The sequence below is a fragment of the Pleurodeles waltl genome, chromosome 10 (genome assembly GCF_031143425.1).
Source record: "Pleurodeles waltl isolate 20211129_DDA chromosome 10, aPleWal1.hap1.20221129, whole genome shotgun sequence".
Taxonomy (NCBI): Eukaryota; Metazoa; Chordata; class Amphibia; order Caudata; family Salamandridae; genus Pleurodeles; species Pleurodeles waltl.
The window spans coordinates 149,085,607-149,106,065 of record NC_090449.1 but is presented as its reverse complement, the minus strand read 5'-3'; the positions used below and the strand labels follow the sequence as shown (position 1 = coordinate 149,106,065).

The following is a 20,459-nucleotide window of genomic DNA, read 5'->3' as shown; positions in this document are numbered from 1 at the left end:
TTGTGAATCAACTGCTGCACTAAAACCCTGGTAGTGTCCAGCCGCTTACATGCTAGTGGGGGTGAGGATGGGGCAGGCTCCGACACAGAGGCATGCCTCAGTCAAACTGAATAACATTTTGGATTAAACTCAAGGAATCAAGGATCCTGCTGAGGTGCTCCATATTTTTAGATTATGTGTGGTATTGCAGCCGTTTGTGTCACAGGGATAAGGAACCTGTCTTTGGCAGTAACTTCGATACTAAGGGTAGAAGCGACTGTGGAGCTGTTCAGCTATAATGTTTTTAAAATGTCAGACACAGCTGGCTGTGAGGCATCTAGATGTATATTTAATTTTGTAGTATCTCTGGATAAGACCCTGTGGAAGGTTGGTGGAACAGCAGGTGGAAGGATAGTGGGATATCGGCATAGCAGTGTGTGGATCTCCGCATTAGAAAAGCAGAGACAGGTAGCAGTTGAAATGAGGGAGATTAGCAGAGCTTTGAAGGTAGCAGCGACTTGGAAAGGAAAGATAACTGCCTGACATCCAACTATAACATCAGTGAGGAACTTTAAGTGCTAGTATGGAAAATAGCACTACAGCAACGCTGTGAGCGCATAGAAAAAAATAAAAAAAGTGTGTCCTATAAAATGTGCAATACAAGTCAAACATTGAGGGGTGGTCTTTATAATCAAAACATCTGTTAGAAAATCCACTAGGTAAGTGCTTGTGAAAAACAGAACAACATTCCTTTCTGTGTGCAGGCTCCTTAGGGCAATGCAGCTGCCCGCTGACACACTGCAACAGGTGAGAGGGAGCAACTGGCTGGGGGAATGATGCTGCTACATTCAGCATCCTGCTCGACCCCATAGGAGGAACCCCCTTAAGCAAAGCAGCACTACTACCCAGAACAGAATCTGCCACAGATCAAAGTACTTGCACTTGCACTTACATACGACGAAGCTGCATTTTTAAATTCCTTTACATCCAAAGTTCAACCTCCTTGCTTACCATCTTTCCCAACTACTTTCCATTTTTCCATTATGTTTTTTTTGTTATAACCTGCCTTCTGATGTGTCCCAGGGCTACATTAAGCATCTTAATCTCAACCACCATGGCGGTGGGTTGAGCATACAAAGTGTAGGATTAGTGTTGGAAAATGGCTGGCCCTCAGAAATGTGCGCACTGTAGGCTTTAGAACCCCAAGACAACCTGCATGATGTTCTACACATATTTTCTCAATTTTTATGTTTCGCCTGCAAAACGCTTAAAAAATTGTATTAAACAAATAAATATTTAAAGGGGTTTAGTGCCCATATATTACTTACTTACCTTATATATACCACTGGCAGCCTCCACGTCACCTTTACTTATTATTGGCTGGCTCCCAAGCAAATCTCCCACGTGAATCCCATGTCTGCGCCTCCTTCTCACCTCAGTGGTCCTCCTGGGCTTCAAGTCTTTGATGCACAGTGGAGCTTGGACCAAGGACTGCTTCCAGTGGCCCCTCTCTTTCCAGCTCTGCGCCATCGCTCAGGGCATGCACCAGACTTCCAGTAAAGCAGCCTTTCTGCTCAGAGTCCTCCAGTAGGCATGCATGTCTCATCCCCAAGGAAAACACCTCCTCCCAGGATCCAAGTGTTTTTTTTTTCCCATGGAGTTCCTCTGCCTGCTGTGTGCTTGGTGCTGTCCCTGGTAGCTCACTCCCCCCCGAAACGATTAATGCACTCCCCCACTCTGACCCGTAGTGCCTCCCCTACTTCTTTCTGTCCCTCAGCGTTCTGCTTCTGACAGTTCTCTCTCCCTCGTGGTTCTTGATCCCGTCAAGTCTTGCCCTGTTTCTTATTCCCTAACTCTTTCACTGTTATTTCTATTTTCCCTGTCACTTTATCTTATTCCTTTTTCCTCATTTGTTGTTGTCATTTTATATAGCACAAACTTGGCACATGGGATTTGGAGTGCTTTACCTAGGCACCAATTAAATTACACAAGGCTACATTTTTCGTGTGAAAAGGAAAATGTCACTTACCCAGTGTACATCTGTTCGTGGCATTAGTCGCTGCAGATTCACATGTTGTGCACAGTCCGCCGTCTGGTGTTGGGTCGGAGTGTTACAAGTTGTTTTTCTTAGAAGAAGTCTTTTCGAGTCACGAGACCGAGGGACTCCTCCTCCTTTGTTCCATTGCGCATGGGCTTCGACTCCATGTTAGATTGTTTTCCCCGCAGAGGGTGAGGTAGGAGTTGTGTATGTTAGTAATAGTGCCCATGCAATGGAATGAATAAGTATGTACCAAATAAGGTTTAAGTAATATATTTACAAATGTACAAATGTTGAAGATAACTTCCAAACGGCTACAGGCTCCCGGGGAGGCGGGTGGGCACATGTGAATCTGCAGCGACTAATGCCACGAACAGATGTACACTGGGTAAGTGACATTTTCCGTTCGGTGGCATGTGTAGCTGCAGATACACATGTTGTGCATAGACTAGTAAGCAGTTATCTCCCCAAAAGCGGTGGCTCAGCCTGTAGGAGTGGAAGTAGTCTGAAATAAAGTTCTTAGTACGGCTTGACCTACTGTGGCTTGTTGTGCGGATAGCACGTCTACACAGTAGTGCTTAGTAAATGTGTGAGGCGTAGACCATGTGGCTGCCTTACATATCTCGTTCATTGGAATGTTTCCTAGGAAGGCCATGGTAGCGCCTTTCTTTCTGGTTGAATGTGCCCTTGGTGTAATGGGCAGTTCTCTCTTTGCTTTAAGGTATCAGGTTTGGATGCACTTAACTATCCATCTGGCTATACCCTGTTTTGATACTGGGTTTCCTGTATGAGGTTTTTGAAATGCAATAAACAGTTGTTTTGTTTTTCTAATTTCTTTTGTTCTGTCAATGTAGTACATTAGTGCTCTTCTGATGTCTAATGTATGTAGTGCCCTTTCAGCTACTGAGTCTTGCTGTGGGAAGAACACTGGTAGTGCTACCGTTTGATTTAAGTGGAACGGTGAAATAACTTTTGGTAAAAATTTTGGATTGGTTCTTAGGACCACCTTATTTTTGTGTATTTGAATAAAAGCTTCTTGTATAGTAAACGCCTGAATTTCACTTACTCTTCTTAGAGATGTGATGGCAATGAGAAATGCAACCTTCCACGTTAAGAATTGCATTTCGCAAGAGTGCATGGGTTCAAAAGGTGGGCCCATGAGTCTTGTTAAGACGATGTTGAGGTTCCATGAAGGAACAGGTGGTGTTCTTGGTGGTATAATTCTTTTCAGGCCTTCCATAAAGGCTTTAATGACAGGTATCCTAAATAGTGAAGTTGAATGGGTAATTTGCAGGTATGCAGATATTGCTGCGAGGTGTATCTTTATGGAAGAGAAGGCTAGATTTGATTTTTGTAAATGTAGCAAGTATCCCACTATATCCTTTGGAGATGCATGTAATGGTTTAACTTGATTATTATGGCAGTAGCAAACAAATCTTTTCCATTTGCTTGCATAGCAGTGTCTAGTGGATGGTCTCCTAGCTTGTTTTATGACTTCCATACATTCTTGGGTGAGGTTTAAATGTCCGAATTCTAGGATCTCAGGAGCCAGATTGCTAGATTCAGCGATGCTGGGTTTGGATGCCTGATCTGTTGTTTGTGTTGTGTTAACAGATCTGGTCTGTTGGGCAACTTGACATGGGGTACTACTGACAGGTCTAGTAGTGTTGTGTACCAAGGTTGTCTTGCCCATGTTGGTGCTATTAGTATGAGTTTGAGTTTGTTTTGACTCAATTTGTTTACTAGATATGGAAGGAGAGGGAAAGGGGGAAAAGCGTACGCAAATATCCCTGACCAGTTCATCCATAGAGCATTGCCTTGAGACTGCCTGTGTGGGTACCTGGATGCGAAGTTTTGGCATTTTGCGTTCTCCTTTGTTGCAAATAGGTCTATTTGAGGTGTCCCCCAAATTTTGAAGTAAGTGTTTAGAATTTGGGGGTGAATCTCCCATTCGTGGACCTGTTGGTGATCTCGAGAGAGATTGTCTGCTAGTTGATTTTGGATCCCTGGAATAAATTGTGCTATTAGGCGAATGTGGTTGTGAATTGCCCATTGCCATATCTTTTGTGCCAGGAGGCACAGCTGTGTCGAGTGTGTTCCCCCCTGTTTGTTTAGATAATACATTGTTGTCATGTTGTCTGTTTTGACAAGAATGTATTTGTGGGTTATGATGGGTTGAAATGCTTTCAACGCTAGGAATACTGCTAACAATTCGAGGTGATTTATATGCAGCTTTGTTTGATGTACGTCCCATTGTCCTTGGATGCTGTGTTGATTGAGGTGTGCTCCCCACCCTGTCATGGAAGCATCTGTTGTTATCACGTATTGTGGCACTGGGTCTTGGAAAGGCCGCCCTTTGTTTAAATTTATACTGTTCCACCATAGAAGCGAGATGTATGTTTGGCGGTCTATCAACACCAGATCTAGAAGGTGACCCTGTGCATTTGACCACTGTGATGCTAGGCACTGTTGTAAGGGCCTCATGTGCAGTCTTGCGTTTGGGACAATGGCTATGCATGAGGACATCATGCCTAGGAGTTTTAATACCGTCGTTGCCTGTATCTTTTGTGTTGGATACATGGCTTGTATAACCTTGTGAAAATTTTGAACCCTTTGTGGACTTGGAGTGGCTATTCCCTTTGTTGTGTTGATTGTCGCTCCTAAGTATTGCTGTGTTTTGCACGGCAGAATGTGAGATTTTGTATAGTTGATGGAGAAACCGAGTTTGTAGAGGGTTTGTATGACATAATCTGTGTGGTGTGAACACTTTGTGAGGGAGTTGGTCTTGATTAGCCAATCGTCTAGGTACGGGAATACGTGTATATGCTGCCTTCTGATGTGTGCAGCTACTACTGCTAGGCATTTTGTAAATACTCTTGGTGCGGTTGTGATACCGAACGGCAACACTTTGAATTGGTAATGTATTCCTTTGAATACGAACCTTAGGTATTTCCTGTGCGAGGGATGTATCGGTATGTGGAAATACGCGTCCTTTAGATCTAAGGTTGTCATGTAGTCTTGTTGCTTTAGCAGTGGTAACACGTCTTGTAGCGTGACCATGTGAAAGTGGTCTGATTTGATGTAGGTGTTTAGTGTTCTGAGAGCTAGGATTGGTCTCAGTGTTTTGTCCTTTTTTGGTATTAGAAAGTACAGTGAGTAAACTCCCGTGTTTTTTTGTGTACATGGTACCAATTCTATTGTGTCCTTTTGCAGTAATGCTTGAACTTCTAGTTATAGAAGGTCTAGATGTTGTTTTGACATATTCTGTGTTTTTGGTGGGACATCTGGAGGGAGTTGGAGAAATTCTATGCAATAACCATGTCGGATAATTGCTAAAACCTAAGTGTCTGTTGTTATCTCCTCCCAAGATTTGTAAAATTGACTTAGTCTTCCCCCCACTGGTGTTGTGTGAAGGGGTTGAGTGACTTGTGAGTCACTGTTTGGTTGGAGGGGTTTTTGGACTTTGAAATTTTCCCCGGTTTCTAGGGAATTGTCCTCCTCTATACTGGCCCCGAAAGCCTCCCCTTTGGTACTGTCCCTGGTAGGTAGACGGTGTAGATTGTGAGGTGCTGGCTTGTGTGGCTTGACCCCGAAACCCCCCTCTGAAGGTTGTTTTGCCGAAGGTGCCGAAAGTGCCTCTGCCCTGCGGGGAATAGAGTGCGCCCATGGCCTTGGCTGTGTCCGTGTCCTTTTTCAATTTCTCAATTGCCGTGTCCACTTCGGGTCCAAACAATTGTTGTTCATTGAACGGCATATTGAGCACCGATTGCTGTATTACCGGTTTAAAGGACAGTGATTGTTCCTCTGTATATGAGCTGGCAGTTGGTTCGGTTGCTGGTCGTTTTGGCACCAAAACTGTGTCTCTGCTTGTTTTCGGCTCCGAGGAGAATTTTTTCTTTTTCGGCGTCGAGCTTTCTCGACGTCGATCTTCCTCGGTGCCGCTGTCTCTGCGTCGAGCAGCTTCGGTTCCGCTGTCTCGGCGTCGATCTTTTTCGGCAGCACTTTCTCGGTCCCGAGATTGCTGCGTGCCTGTGTCTCGACCCGAGTCGGACGATCTCGGCACCAGTTCGGCCTTTTTCGGTGCCGATGGACGGTCACCTACTTTATGGGTTGAGCCATGGCCTGTTGGCAGTGGCGTCCCCTGGGCCTTGTATGTTTTCTTGTGTGGTGCTTGCTTTGACGTCTTACTCACGGTTTCTTCGACGTCGAATTCCTCCGAGTCTGATTCATGGATGGAGAAGGCTTCCTCTTCTTCTCCTTGTCCCTCGAACTCTCGGTGTCCTGTCGGCGTGGACGCCATCTGCAATCTTCTGGCTCGCCGGTCACGGAGCGTTTTTCGGGACCAAAACGCACAACAGGCCTCACACGTTTCTTCCTTGTGCTCGGGCGACAGGCACAAGTTACAGACCAAATGTTGGTCTGTATATGGATATTTATTGTGGCATTTAGGACAGAATCGGAACGGGGTCCGTTCCATCAGTGTCGATGTTACATGCGGTCGGGATGACCAGGCCCCGACGGGGGATCGAAATTACCCCGAAGGGCGACCGGAGCTCTTCACGATTCGGTGTCGATTCTATTCTAACCCGATACCGAACGAAACAATACCGACGTAGTTTTCCGAAGTTATGACTATCTTTCCGTCCCGAAACCCGGAGCGAAAAGGAACACGTCCGAACCCGATGGCGGAAAAAAAACAATCTAACATGGAGTCGACGCCCATGCGCAATGGAACAAAGGAGGAGGAGTCCCTCGGTCTTGTGACTCGAAAAGACTTCTTCTAAGAAAAACAACTTGTAACACTCCGACTCAACACCAGACGGCGGACTATGCACAACATGTGTATCTGCAGCTACACATGCCACCGAACATATAGTTTGCCACAGTATTGTGCTCCTATACTGATAATGGTAAGTACAAAAATATCAGAGAAAATATATTGACACCAATATCCAAAAATGGGCAAAAATATTGTTCTTTTTAATATAGAGTTTGAAGTAGTAAATGTTGTATTTTTTAAAATATGTGTTTAATATAATGTAATCTTAATATATTCCACTTATGTTTAATACTATATATAAACATCTATGTAAATGGGGGCATGGTTGGCCGCATACCAAGAAAGCCACTAGTTAGAGGAGCTCTGAGAGCTGCCTCCAACCCCTGCACCATATCTGAGCGGTGTTCCTGGTCTTCTCAGTAGGAAGGGGCCCCCTCAGCTTGTCTGTGCAGTGTGTGTCTCTAAAGCAGTTGCAGTGTGCTGCCTGCTTGGAGTTGACACAGTGCAGCCTCAGACTAAAAAGGAACAAATGTATTTGAAATGTTCTTTTCAGTCCGAGTCTGACACGCACCTTACAGGAATTGGTTGGGAGGTGGGCCCTGAGAGAGAGCGTCCCCCACATACCACTGCAAATTTTAGAGTAAAGAGGCAGCACAGAACTTACTGGAGGAGAGATAGGGTTGTCATCTTTCCCAGAGCTAAATGCCAGCCCGCTCTTCACATTTTAAGGCTTTGCAAAGGCCTATACACGATTGTTAAGTAAAACTTTATATAAAATAATCTGCATTAATTTTAGCATTGCATTTATGTCTTTGTTTACTTACATTATCAGTCAGCGGTCATTGGGACTGCTGTAGAACACACTCTAAAGTATTTTCTTCTTACATGTACTGATACAGGGAAATACGTAAGGCCAGGACAGTACATGCTAGTCATTACAAGTGAATACAGAATGTATGTCGGAACGACGCCTGCCGGAACAACGAATGCCTGAACAACGAGGTCGGAACAACGACCTTGTTGTTACCACTAATGCCTTTACCAGGAATGCCTTAACAACGAAAGTATCCCCACCCCTAAAACTACTCCGAGGCACCCACCCTGCCCCTAAACCTAAACTCCCCCAACCCAACCCTAAAACCCTAACTCCCCACCCGCCCCTAAAACTGACCCCCACCCTACCCCCAAAACCTAAAACAACCCCAACCCCCACCCCTGAAACTACTCCGAGCCCCCCCCACCCAGCCCCTAAACCTAAACCCCCCAACCCACCCCTAAAATTACCCGACCCCCCAACCCACCCCATAAACCTAAAACCCCAACCCCTCACCCCCACCCCTAAAACTATAAATAGCCCGACCCCCACCCCTGCCCCTTAAACTACTCCGAGCCCCCCACCCTGCCCCTAAACCTAAATCCCCCAACCCACCCCTAAAACCCCAACCCTCCACCCCCACCCCCTAAAACTGAAAATACCCGACCCCCCACCCCTGCTCCTAAAACTAAAACCCCGATCCTCCACCCCTAAAACAGAAAATAAACCCCGACCCCCCCCACCCCCGGCACTAAAACTAAAACCGACACCCCCCCACCCCACCCCAAAAACTAAAAACCCGACCCCCCCACACCTAAAACTGAAAATACCCCGATCCCCCCACCCCGCTCCTAAAACTAAAACCCTGACCCCCCCCACCCCTAAAACAGAAAATACCCCCACCCCCGGCCCTAAACCTAAAACCCCTACCCCCCCACCCGCCCCTAAAACAGATAATACCCCGACCTCCCCCACCCATAAAACAGAAAATACCCCGGCCCTAAACCTAAAACCACGACCCCCCACCCCTGCCCCCGACCCCCAAAACAGAAAATACCCCAACCCCCCACCCCGCCCCTAAAACTAAAACCACGACCCCCCCCCACCCCAGCCCCACTTACCTGAGTCGTCACCTCATCGCGTCATCCTCCTCAGCTGACTCCCTTGTTTGTGCATTAACCACGCATGTGCGTTGTAAGGCACAAAACAACTAAGTTGTGGTTAAGGAAAGCATTGTTCAGCTTTCGTTAACCAGGACTTCCGTTGTTCCGGAGTCGGCCTTAGGGCGTTTCCCGTGAATACACAATGTCGCCATTAAAGTATCTGATGGAAACCCAGAGTTCCCATTTTCCTCCGACATGCTTTGAATAATGTGCCGGGCCAAAGTTAAAAGCAATATGGAATACATATAGTTTAAAAATAATTGATGTATACAGGGAGTGCAGAATTATTAGGCAAATGAGTATTTTGACCACATCATCCTCTTTATGCATGTTGTCTTACTCCAAGCTGTATAGGCTCGAAAGCCTACTACCAATTAAGCATATTAGGTGATGTGCATCTCTGTAATGAGAAGGGGTGTGGTCTAATGACATCACCACCCTATATCAGGTGTGCATAATTATTAGGCAACTTCCTTTCCTTTGGCAAAATGGGTCAAAAGAAGGACTTGACAGGCTCAGAAAAGTCAAAAATAGTGAGATATCTTGCAGAGGGATGCAGCACTCTTAAAATTGCAAAGCTTCTGAAGCGTGATCATCGAACAATCAAGCGTTTCATTCAAAATAGTCAACAGGGTCGCAAGAAGCGTGTGGAAAAACCAAGGCGCAAAATAACTGCCCATGAACTGAGAAAAGTCAAGCGTGCAGCTGCCACGATGCCACTTGCCACCAGTTTGGCCATATTTCAGAGCTGCAACATCACTGGAGTGCCCAAAAGCACAAGGTGTGCAATACTCAGAGACATGGCCAAGGTAAGAAAGGCTGAAAGACGACCACCACTGAACAAGACACACAAGCTGAAACGTCAAGATTGGGCCAAGAAATATCTCAAGACTGATTTTCTAAGGTTTTATGGACTGATGAAATGAGAGTGAGTCTTGATGGGCCAGATGGATGGGCCCGTGGCTGGATTGGTAAAGGGCAGAGAGCTCCAGTCCGACTCAGACGCCAGCAAGGTGGAGGTGGAGTACTGGTTTGGGCTGGTATCATCAAAGATGAGCTTGTGGGGCCTTTTCGGGTTGAGGATGGAGTCAAGCTCAACTCCCAGTCCTACTGCCAGTTCCTGGTAGACACCTTCTTCAAGCAGTGGTACAGGAAGAAGTCTGCATCCTTCAAGAAAAACATGATTTTCATGCAGGACAATGCTCCATCACACGCGTCCAAGTACTCCACAGCGTGGCTGGCAAGAAAGGGTATAAAAGAAGGAAATCTAATGACATGGCCTCCTTGTTCACCTGATCTGAACCCCATTGAGAACCTGTGGTCCATCATCAAATGTGAGATTTACAAGGAGGGAAAACAGTACACCTCTCTGAACAGTGTCTGGGAGGCTGTGGTTGCTGCTGCACGCAATGTTGATGGTGAACAGATCAAAACACTGACAGAATCCATGGATGGCAGGCTTTTGAGTGTCCTTGCAAAGAAAGGTGGCTATATTGGTCACTGATTTGTTTTTGTTTTGTTTTTGAATGTCAGACATGTATATTTGTGAATGTTGAAATGTTATATTGGTTTCACTGGTAATAATAAATAATTGAAATGGGTATATATTTGTTTTTTGTTAAGTTGCCTAATAATTATGCACAGTAATAGTCACCTGCACACACAGATATCCCCCTAACATAGCTAAAACTAAAAACAAACTAAAAACTACTTCCAAAAATATTCAGCTTTGATATTAATGAGTTTTTTGGGTTCATTGAGAACATGGTTGTTGTTCAATAATAAAATGAATCCTCAAAAATACAACTTGCCTAATAATTCTGCACTCCCTGTATATATCCCAGTAAAAGCACAGCATTGAAAAATGAAAGCAACCAGCTTTACTAAAATACTTGCAAGTGCTTGATAAATTTTTTAAACCAAAATAAAGCATCTGCATTACATTAAAAAAAAAATCTGTGAACTTAATATTAATAACTATTAATATCTGCAAAGTTTTCCCTTAGGTGTCACTGAGAGTGTCACACGTGAGGCCTGAAATTGTCACACATTAGCTGCTATAAACAATGAAATATCACACACAAGCTGGCTTAAACTTGGTAGCTATGTTTGACACAGTTAAGTGTCCACCGCATATGCAATAAAACTAAGGGGGTGATTTATTTTAATCTAAGGAGATGCGCTGAAAAGGTGACCAAATCTCTTACCCATACCTATATCGCCCATTACATACCCCTGCATTATGTCTTCTATGCATTTTATTATATGGGATATCTAAAATACCACTAGCCACACTATCACTGGTGTCCTTAGAAGTGAACTTCGGGGGGACCCAATAGGTCATAGATAAACTGATGCTACACTTGTGCACTCTGAATAAGGCAATTAATGGAACGGACAACTGTCAGATTCATAAAATGGGAGCCCTGCAAAGTTATGGAAGATTAAGTTGTTCTGACAAAATAGAAATAACTTGTTTTGTCTTAACCTTGGGGTGACTAGATTTAATTTGCATCTGCTAATCCCTAACAAACCTACTCCCCTATTTAGGTGCCATGAGGGTAATAGTCACTCAGCCCCTAACGTTACTTTTTGTTAATAAAAATAATAATGTTATATTTAAAAAAATGATTATGACTCGATTTTTAAATGTGTATGTATCCAGAGCATGCCCATCCCACAAGAACAAATTATTCCTCTTTGGCGCCAAACATATCATGTAAAATCCTATTGATATTATGTGGATGCAGGGGGCAAAGGTTAAGTACTTCTACAAGGTGGTTGACGAATGCAAGGGAATGGGCATTGTAGGGAGCCCCCCCTCACCATTCTCTCTCAGGGGAGCCCACTAAGATTTTGTTACGCCACTGCCTTGGGCTGCCCCTAGATTCTGTGGAAGCAGACTGCACCCCAGAACAGAGGGAGACACGATCCAGAAGGTGTGACAACGCGAAAGTTCCAGCAATGAGAGGGGTCTCGGCCATGCCGTGGCATGTAAGAAGGCAGTGGGCGGGCATGGGTGGCCATGAAAGCTCCAGCTTCCTTTATTATCCGACTACCTGGCCCTGGGATGTTCCTGGGTGCCGGCATCAGGCAAGTTGCAGGCCCAGCCCCGGTTGAGAGTAGCTGCTGCCCGACCGCAGGCCTGGACTACGAGTGTCAGCTGCCTCCTCTCATTGAAAGTTGCGCAGAACCCGCTCTACCGCAGACTGGTGGTGCTGTGCCTGCTGGGGACCAAGACCCAGGGTAGTAAGGCGCTGATGAGTAGCCACGCCTGCCTGGCTTTGCAGAAAGTGCCCTCTCTGCGAAAGATACCTGTGCAGAGAGGGAGGGGTGTTGTACATGAGGACAGATGGATCGCGAGGAGCCCTGGCACGGTGCCTATACAGCTCAGCTAGCCACAGACTACAGGAGGTGTCCAGCATGACGACAGTGCTGTTGAGGAGGCCCAAATGAGAAGGCCAGATACAGTGGGGGAAGGAAGGTGGGCGGCAGTGCTGTGCAGCGGGAACCATTGGTCAAGTCCACGCTAGATACCCTGTTTGCGGAGTGTGGAGATGGCCCTGCATTTCCTTTGTTCTCTGCCCACCTCAAAACTATAGTAGATGGGCAAGCTACTTTCTTTGATGACCCGTCTGCTGCATGGGACTGGCTGGAGGCCTATAAAGGTGGCCTTGCAGGAGGGCACCTCCCCAAACCACCCAGGCTGAAACGCCACTGCTGATAAAGGAGAAAAGGTGCTAGCAGCGCACTCCAGATGATAGGACAGACTAAGAAGGAGAGAGCAGCAGCAATAGACATGGCATCCTGTTTGATGAAGGGAATGGAGAGCTCCCCAGAGCCACATTGATAAACCTCCCCCTCAGAGAGTCCGAGACCATCTGTAACCCCCCCCAGGCTGTGAATGTTGAGGTCTTTCACATTTATATCACTGATTCTCATCCTTCTGCCAGCTGGGAGATGGGGCTCCTATTGTGGGGATGCACTGTCTCACATCTGTCACGACCTGGAAGACCATGGGCCTACCCATGCACCTAACCTGCTTTTATTGAGGGTAGCCCAGCTGCGTCCATCTTGATCCTCTGCTGCTTTATTACAGGGGATTTGGTGGTGGAGAGATCTTCATAATGGATGTTGTGGAAGCCACCCCTCTTGAGAAAACCTCATACAACACAATGACACTGGAAGTTTGGCTTCTATAGTTATGGTTTATTTTGTGTTGTGGCTGGCGGGCCATTGCTACTTCAGCCTGGGATGGGGGTGTTGGGTTGTTTGGTTGCTCAGTTAATGAGACTTCCTCCTGGCTGTGTGTTCTTTGTGATGGATGGAGGGGAGGGGTGTTGGTTGCTTGACAGGAGATTCTGGGCAGGGGGGACAGGCTTGAAAATCAGGTTGCAATGGAGAGGAGCACAAAATTCTCCTACCTCACTTGGAATGTTTGTGGAATGGGGTCTGTAGACAAGAGATACAAGATTCTGTCTTTTCAAAAGTGTAAGGGGTGGACGTAACCCTTCTCCAGGAGACACACCTGTAAAGGAGGTGGATAACACTACTTCAAGCATACAGAGTTCTACACTGAGGACCTCAGGCATATATGAACATGTGTGCATATATATATGGATATGCAAGACAAATCCTTTCAGGAATAGCTTCCCTTTGTATCCATATCACAAAAGGCTGCAAATATATATAGTAAATGTCAACAGCAAATATTGGACCTCTCCATATGGATCACCTTGATGCTTTCCGTTGCAACACCTTTCACAAATATTTTACTCAACAACGGCTGCAGCCACTGAATGATGTGTTTTTTGGATTGAACGGTCAGGGATACATTGTCACTAAACTGCACGGATTTTTAATCATTTGGGGGTACAAAGAGCCTGACTACTTCCATTTGTTTCTTACAAATTGCCAGTGGCCAGATACATACATGGCAGCTGGCCATGACTGAGCTCCATGAAGCACCACAAGGACTGAACTCTGCATATTTGCAGAACTACTTTTGCTGTTGTTTGTGCTCTGAGGCTCTTTTTCAATTATTCAGTTTTTCTACGGTGTCTCCAGCATTATCTTCTGGAGGAGTGAAGTAGGTAGAGAGCAACCCACAAGTTATGTTCTATGGAAAGGTGCATGGATTGCCTTAAGAAGGTGAAACATGCCATTTGCTAATTAAGTAAGCATCCCATCACTCATGTAGGGCACTGCAGTGCATTTACTTTTACGATTCTTAAAAATGCCATATGCCAGGTGTTTTTGTGGGGCATAAATCTTTAGGCCCGTTTCAGGTGTTTTGTGTGTATGTGAAGGGGGTGGGGTAGGGGCTCACCTATTAAACCTCCTTGTGCACTCAATGGTCAAGCTCACTCTTTAGAATGATCCATGACCCAGGGGTCTTTATGCCACAGGAAACTAGAATTCAATCTGCTAAATACAGCCTTAAATGCTGTCACCTGCCAGCTGTTGGCAGGGGGACTCAAAATACAAATCTGATCTCCAGTAGCACACGTAGGTATTTGGTTTCCTCTGCTCTGAGGCCTCTTCTCCATGTGGAACATCAGCTTGCAAGGCCAAACAGTTGCTACCATTGAAACTGTTATGTTCAGGGTATAGCTTTCACTTTCTAAGTTCTCTGCACTGCCAACACTTCACTGTTTTAACCGGTTATGATGTGATGCAAAATCTGTTCTCGGCCTTGGATTAGCTTAGGTGCAGATGCTGGTTTATTTTCAGATGGTGTCTCTGGAATACTAATGATTAACCTCATGTACAGGTGGCTCCACCTCACATTGACCAGAGTGTGTATCAGTTTCTTCATGTTACACCTGCACATTTATAAACATACTGAAGCATACAAGGGTGTTACTCAGAAACACCTGCTAGATACACTGCCACAAACTTAATATTATGTCCATTAGCTACTTAAAAAATTCATCTATCAGTCTATTTCGTAATTTCAGTTCATCATGAGAAACATTTTCTATGGCATGGTAGCAGCATTTTTTTTTTTGTTAAAAAAAAATGTTGCGGCAGCATCGGTCACCGCACACAATAATCTCACATGCACCGACAACACAACATCTCACTTTGTTCTCTTCCATAAGCAACATTCTTTTAAAACTATTTCTTTATCAGCGGTGGGACACCTTTCTAAGATAGGTGAATTTGTTTCAATGGCGCAACACAATTTGAAGAGAATGATAAGTATTTGAGTGAAACAGTTACACCAATATTGCTCAATAATTGAATGCAGGATGGTTATCCTTCCAATGGTGTGTCTCTCTAGCTGTAACCATGAACAGCAGTGGGCATTATATACTACTCAACAACCACAACATATTGTTGGTAGGATAACATTTTCAACAAAACTTTTTTCAGAGATAGGCTACAACTGCTTACAGTGTATGCCAGAGAAAACAATGTCTATCATGTGTTTAACTATGTTTTTCCATGCCGGCTTTAATTATCTTCTGAGAGATCGCAAATATCCTTCGCGGGACTTCAGCTTGCGAATGTCGCACTTCGACTTAGAATAGAAAGGAACCAATTCAGACACACAATTAGGAGAAATTATATAACTCTCTGGGAATCTTGAAATTGTGAAGAGTGAAATCCAGTGTGCATTACTTACTGGGTAGGTGTAGCTGTTACCAGTGGAATGTCCCAGAGTTTAAAATACTCATCTATTCCTACAATTTATTGTTTATTAAATGGTCTTGACCGAACACATTGAAGAACCAAAAGAGAATAAGTCACATCTGTATTTTGTTCTTGTGTACATCTGAAAATATAATTACACAGATTACAAGCCCAGAAACAATTGTGAAATGTACTGCCTCTCATTTGAGTGACTGATGCTTAACATTACCTCTTTATCCAAAAGTGATGTTAGCTTCTCAGATTGGAGGCCACCGGGGGAAGATGATGATGCAGGAAGTTGAAGTGGTGCAATTGGAACTTGCTTTTCTTCACGTAGAGGAGTGGTCTCCACTTGGTGCCATCGCTGCTCAATCTCTACATGAACATTCTGTGGCTTCAGCTCAACAGATGCAGATGCCACTGGAATCCTGTCTACTTCCATCCTAGATATGTCCTCCATGCTTGACCCATCAATTACATCAAATCGCTTCCGCCTCTCCTCTCGCCTTCGAGTTCGTTCCCTTTCCTGGTCTACTTGGTCAGGATCAGAGCCATTAGCGTCTTTTGAGGAGGTCACAACAGGGCTAGAGGACTCTGCAGCTTTTGCCTTTTCCTGTGCCAAGGCTTGTTGGATTGGGCGGAACTCTGCCCAGTCAAAGGTTTTTGACCGCCCTTCTCTCCTGCGTTCACGTGCTCGGCTTCTCTTTACTTCCACATCTACTGCAGACTGGTCAGGGACCTGCTTATCACCTACTTTGGGACAGACGTCATAAGCAGATTTTGTTTTGCTCTTCTCTTCTGGCAAAGAGCTGTCAAAAGAAGCACAGAAAAGGAGCCCACTATCAGTCAAATTTAATAGAAATCACCTACTCCTTCTCAGTTCATTTCATGCTGCCATGCAAATAGATTATTATTAACTTTAAATAATGTAATAAAAGCCAAGTTCTCACTTTATTGGAATTCTGTCTATGGAATTCTTAAGAATGCTATGTTATGTGTGGGAAGTGTTCCAGGTTTATATCAGAAGATTTAATACTGAAAATCTAGACTCCACAATTATGCCTAGGCTAATCGTAACATGTTTATAAACTAGGTCATTAATCTACAAATAAATTTACAGTTTATTTAAACAGATCTGATAACACAACTCCCAAATTTGGGCATACTTATTACAAATAGGGAGAAGTGCCCCTCCTAAAATCCCTCAACAAAAAATCCATTTACTATAGCAACCTCTGCAGAAGGTCTAAATAACTTGAAGAAAATAGTCTGGACAACAGACACAAACACTACAGACCAACTGTGATGAAACCCATACAAAAATCATCAAAATCCTAAGCTAAATTGTCAGTACATGAAAAATTATAAAAATAGGAAAATAAACTGATACCTTATGATCAGTAGTATGATTTTCAAACAAACCAGATAGTGGCTTAACCTGCAACCTCCCACCTGCTTTAAATTGTTTTTGGTTGCTATCTAATTTAAACTAACATATTGAAAGCTAAGTATACACTTATCAGAGGATCATGCAACAACAATTCTAGACAATTGAAGAGCAGACTTATCAACAAGTCTGAAATGCACTAGCTATTCTAGAAGATTTAACAAGGTTAAAATATCAATGAACAACACTTTAAAGACAGCAGAAACCGTCTGTGATGTAATGACTGTATAGGTAGTAACAGAAACATTTTAAAGGGAAGTGCATCTGAAAATATTTCAGTGATAAAGGGAATGTGGAATAAGGATAATTTTATTTGATATTGTGGATGTCTCCAGCTGAAGTTACTGGTGCTTTAGTGACTAAGTAAACCTTTAGTAAATTATATAGTATTTCTAGCGGTCCTTTGATTGAGGATTTACAGTGTTTACCATTACTGCATATATTTCTATTTCAATAAAGTATGTCAGGCAAACAATTCAGGGTTGAAGTTGCACAATAAGATCTAAATAATTCACAGCACCCTTTTACGTTGGTGCTTGCAGAGGCTGCCTGACAAGCGAAAAAAGGAATCCATGTTTTTTTTAAATTGTATTTTAATTTTGAAAGAAGTACAGGTGAACTTTAAATATCAGCTACGGCATTTTGTTGCCAATGTACATGCTGTACGGAAACATCAAGGTTTTGGCTTGATCACTTGTACTGAGTGTTTTGTGCATTAATTGTAGCATGGTGCCTTAACTTCTATCACAGAAACACAACCAGTATATCAAATAAAGCATTCATTTCTGAAAAAGGCATAATGGACACCCAGGCCTTACTTTAAAAGTCTATAAATATATAATGATCACACAGACTGGATAAGGGTCAGATAATACAGATATGCAGGCTAGAAGCCATGTGTGATTTCTCAAAGAAAGAACTCTAGTGCAGTGGTAGGTACCAGACAGTGTTCTTTCAGATCTAGGTGGTCACAAAACTGTGAGCTATGGGTACAGTAATTACGCTCAAGCTCAATTAGGAACTGGCCAGCACATAACTTGTTCATTAATATTTCAACCAAAAGAAATTCAGAAATGAGGAAGTGCCATCACTTAATTTAATTTCTTTATCATATGTTATTTTCTTTTAATTGACGAACACTAGGATACTGCAGACTGTGGGCAAGATCAGACTAGACATTTAGGAAGATCAATATAGACATTCTAGGTAAATAGCCTACCTGAAGCTGAGTTCGAAGGACATATGAAAGCACCCAAGGGCATACCTGTCTATGAAGGGAACGCTGGTAACTACTGGAGTTCTGGAACAATTGAAGGGTAATGAAACGCTGTTTTAATTCCAATATGATTAACCATAATGCACTGTTTACCCACAGGATATGGATGCTGGTCAATTATTTCTAGGATTACTGCTAAATCGAATGACAATTCATATTACTTGTAATACAGACTCAACCTTGCAAAAAAAATAAAAATATGCTACTGATCTGATTTAGTACCTTTGTGTACCCTTTCTTTTTTTAAAGGAAATCATACAATCAAAATCTGTAGACAAAAACCTCATGGATAAAGAAATTGACATTGCCCCTGCAAAGCAGTCAGGACATTTCAGAGTGCAAAAGGGACTGCAATGGCAGTTACAACCAGTGGCTTGTATCAATTCTATTAGCTGTGACAGGGATGTTTGTAAACCGAGATTGCAAGTAAGCAACTTTAATCGCCATCATGGAATCCCCATTAAAAAGTCAGAAGAAGCAGGAAAAGCTCTCAACTAATGATGACAGGAAAGACAAGAGTACAAGAAAACTAGTAGTAAAGCAAAATGGCTGCAATTCTAAAACCGATTACACAAACAGGCATGATGTATTCAACTGTCTGCACTGTACTCAGAATCTATGAAGCAGTCTGGAAGATGGCTGATGTCTAGACAGAATCACAATGTAAGTGTTAAATTCATAAATTACAATTATGGAAGGAATCCTTTTAATCTCTATGACCTTTTACTAGAACAATATATTTATTATAAGCACCTTCTATATATCTTGAAATTACTAGAGATCAGTAATATACAGTCTCTGCTGCCATCAATCAATAACGGACATTTGTGCTGGGGGGTTCTCAGTAACATTGGATTTGTTCTCTCCTTGCTGAACTGCACTTAGAATTTAAAAGTGTAAAAGCAAACTATCCAGAAAGATGTTGACAACAAAGTGGAGCTATAAAGTGTGTAAAGATACATGCACAGGAAAGATCATTATTTTGTATTTCTACATAAGATAGATAATGGTACACTGGCAGAAGAAAAGCCCTCAACGTATCTACAAGTAATAATATAAAAGAACCCATTCTCTTTGGTTTAGGAAAAAACATAGGTAAATTACAACTGTGTGCATTTATAGCTCACAATGGGACTGCCCCACCTAAAAATCCTGCCTCTGTAGATTAAGAAGAGTGAGACACAATAGAGTCAGAACCAAGGGAATTACTATCCGAAACGACTTGCAGGAGATGCTGGACAACAGCAGCAGTGACTGCAGTACAGCTGACACAATTTTCTGCACAAGAATGTGAACTAGCAGCCCCATGAAGCCCGCCAGTCAGAGTGGCAACAAAAAGATACCTGCCAATGCAGCAGCAGAAAGACCTGCAAATCTAGGTACCCAGACAAGGGACTATATGTGTGCTATTACTACCTGCCAACTCTGCGCTCACACTCCACAGCCTTGCACTGTGAAATGATAGTGAGAAGAAAGTATATACTGAGGACAGTCTACCTAGCACAGGGCAGCAATTCCTAAACCCTTTTAACTGAAATAGAGAGCACTGCAAGTCTATGCAGGGATCTCTTCTTGTTTTTGAGTGGCGCTCACAAACTGTAAACATAGGGTTTAACTAACTTGAGGAATGAACATACGTTGGAGATAATTGCCCTAAATTTGGAAGCACAACCTCCACGCCCCTTATAACTAACATTAGCCCACATTTACTCCCTTATGATTGAAGGCATGGGCTATACAAATAAAGAATTACAGAAAGAAATGAGTAGGTACTGATTCAAATTAGACAGTGGAGGCTTTAGAGTTGAGGGCAGAAGATACTGAAGATGTGGTCTCCTATAACGACAATAGAAACAAAGATTAAAGTAGCTCAGCTGCATGCTAAGTCTGAGATTGACAAAATTAGAATGCAAATCCCCTTTGTTTCTTTTTCTAATGACTGCAGAGGACAACATGCAAACAAACAAAGCCGTCTTTTGTATATCCAGGGAAGGCAGAGAAATATGGGAGAAAAAGTATGATGAGTATGGGAGAAAATGCAATGGAAGTAAATAAAAATGCCTATTTTATAAGAGTAGAGAGAGGTAATCAAGACTTGCGGTGTTAGCTCAGGTCACCATCCATTTGTTGGACACCAGAATAATGATGTGCATTACGTTACTTGAAATATAGAAGATTTGTGTGCATTTCAGACTCTGGAGCAACACTGTTGCCTTCCAGTGGCAAGGTTCAACTATTTTACTCAGGGTATTCTGTATTTCGATTTTATTTTCTTCGAGTTTTAAATATAAAAACGTAAATAAATTAAAATGGACTCCTAAAA

At 43.3% G+C, this 20,459-nt stretch overlaps 1 protein-coding gene across 6 annotated transcripts in view; it reads right to left on the bottom strand.

Moving 5' to 3' along the window:
* MPRIP (myosin phosphatase Rho interacting protein) overlaps nt 1-20,459 on the bottom strand; it is a 754,399-nt gene that overhangs the window by 255,714 nt on the left and 478,226 nt on the right. For all 6 annotated transcript variants that reach the window (XM_069210054.1, XM_069210057.1, XM_069210056.1 and 3 more), the window contains one exon: nt 15,643-16,222. In XM_069210054.1, coding sequence (XP_069066155.1) covers nt 15,643-16,222 — 580 coding nt within the window. The remainder of the gene's footprint in view (nt 1-15,642; nt 16,223-20,459) is intronic.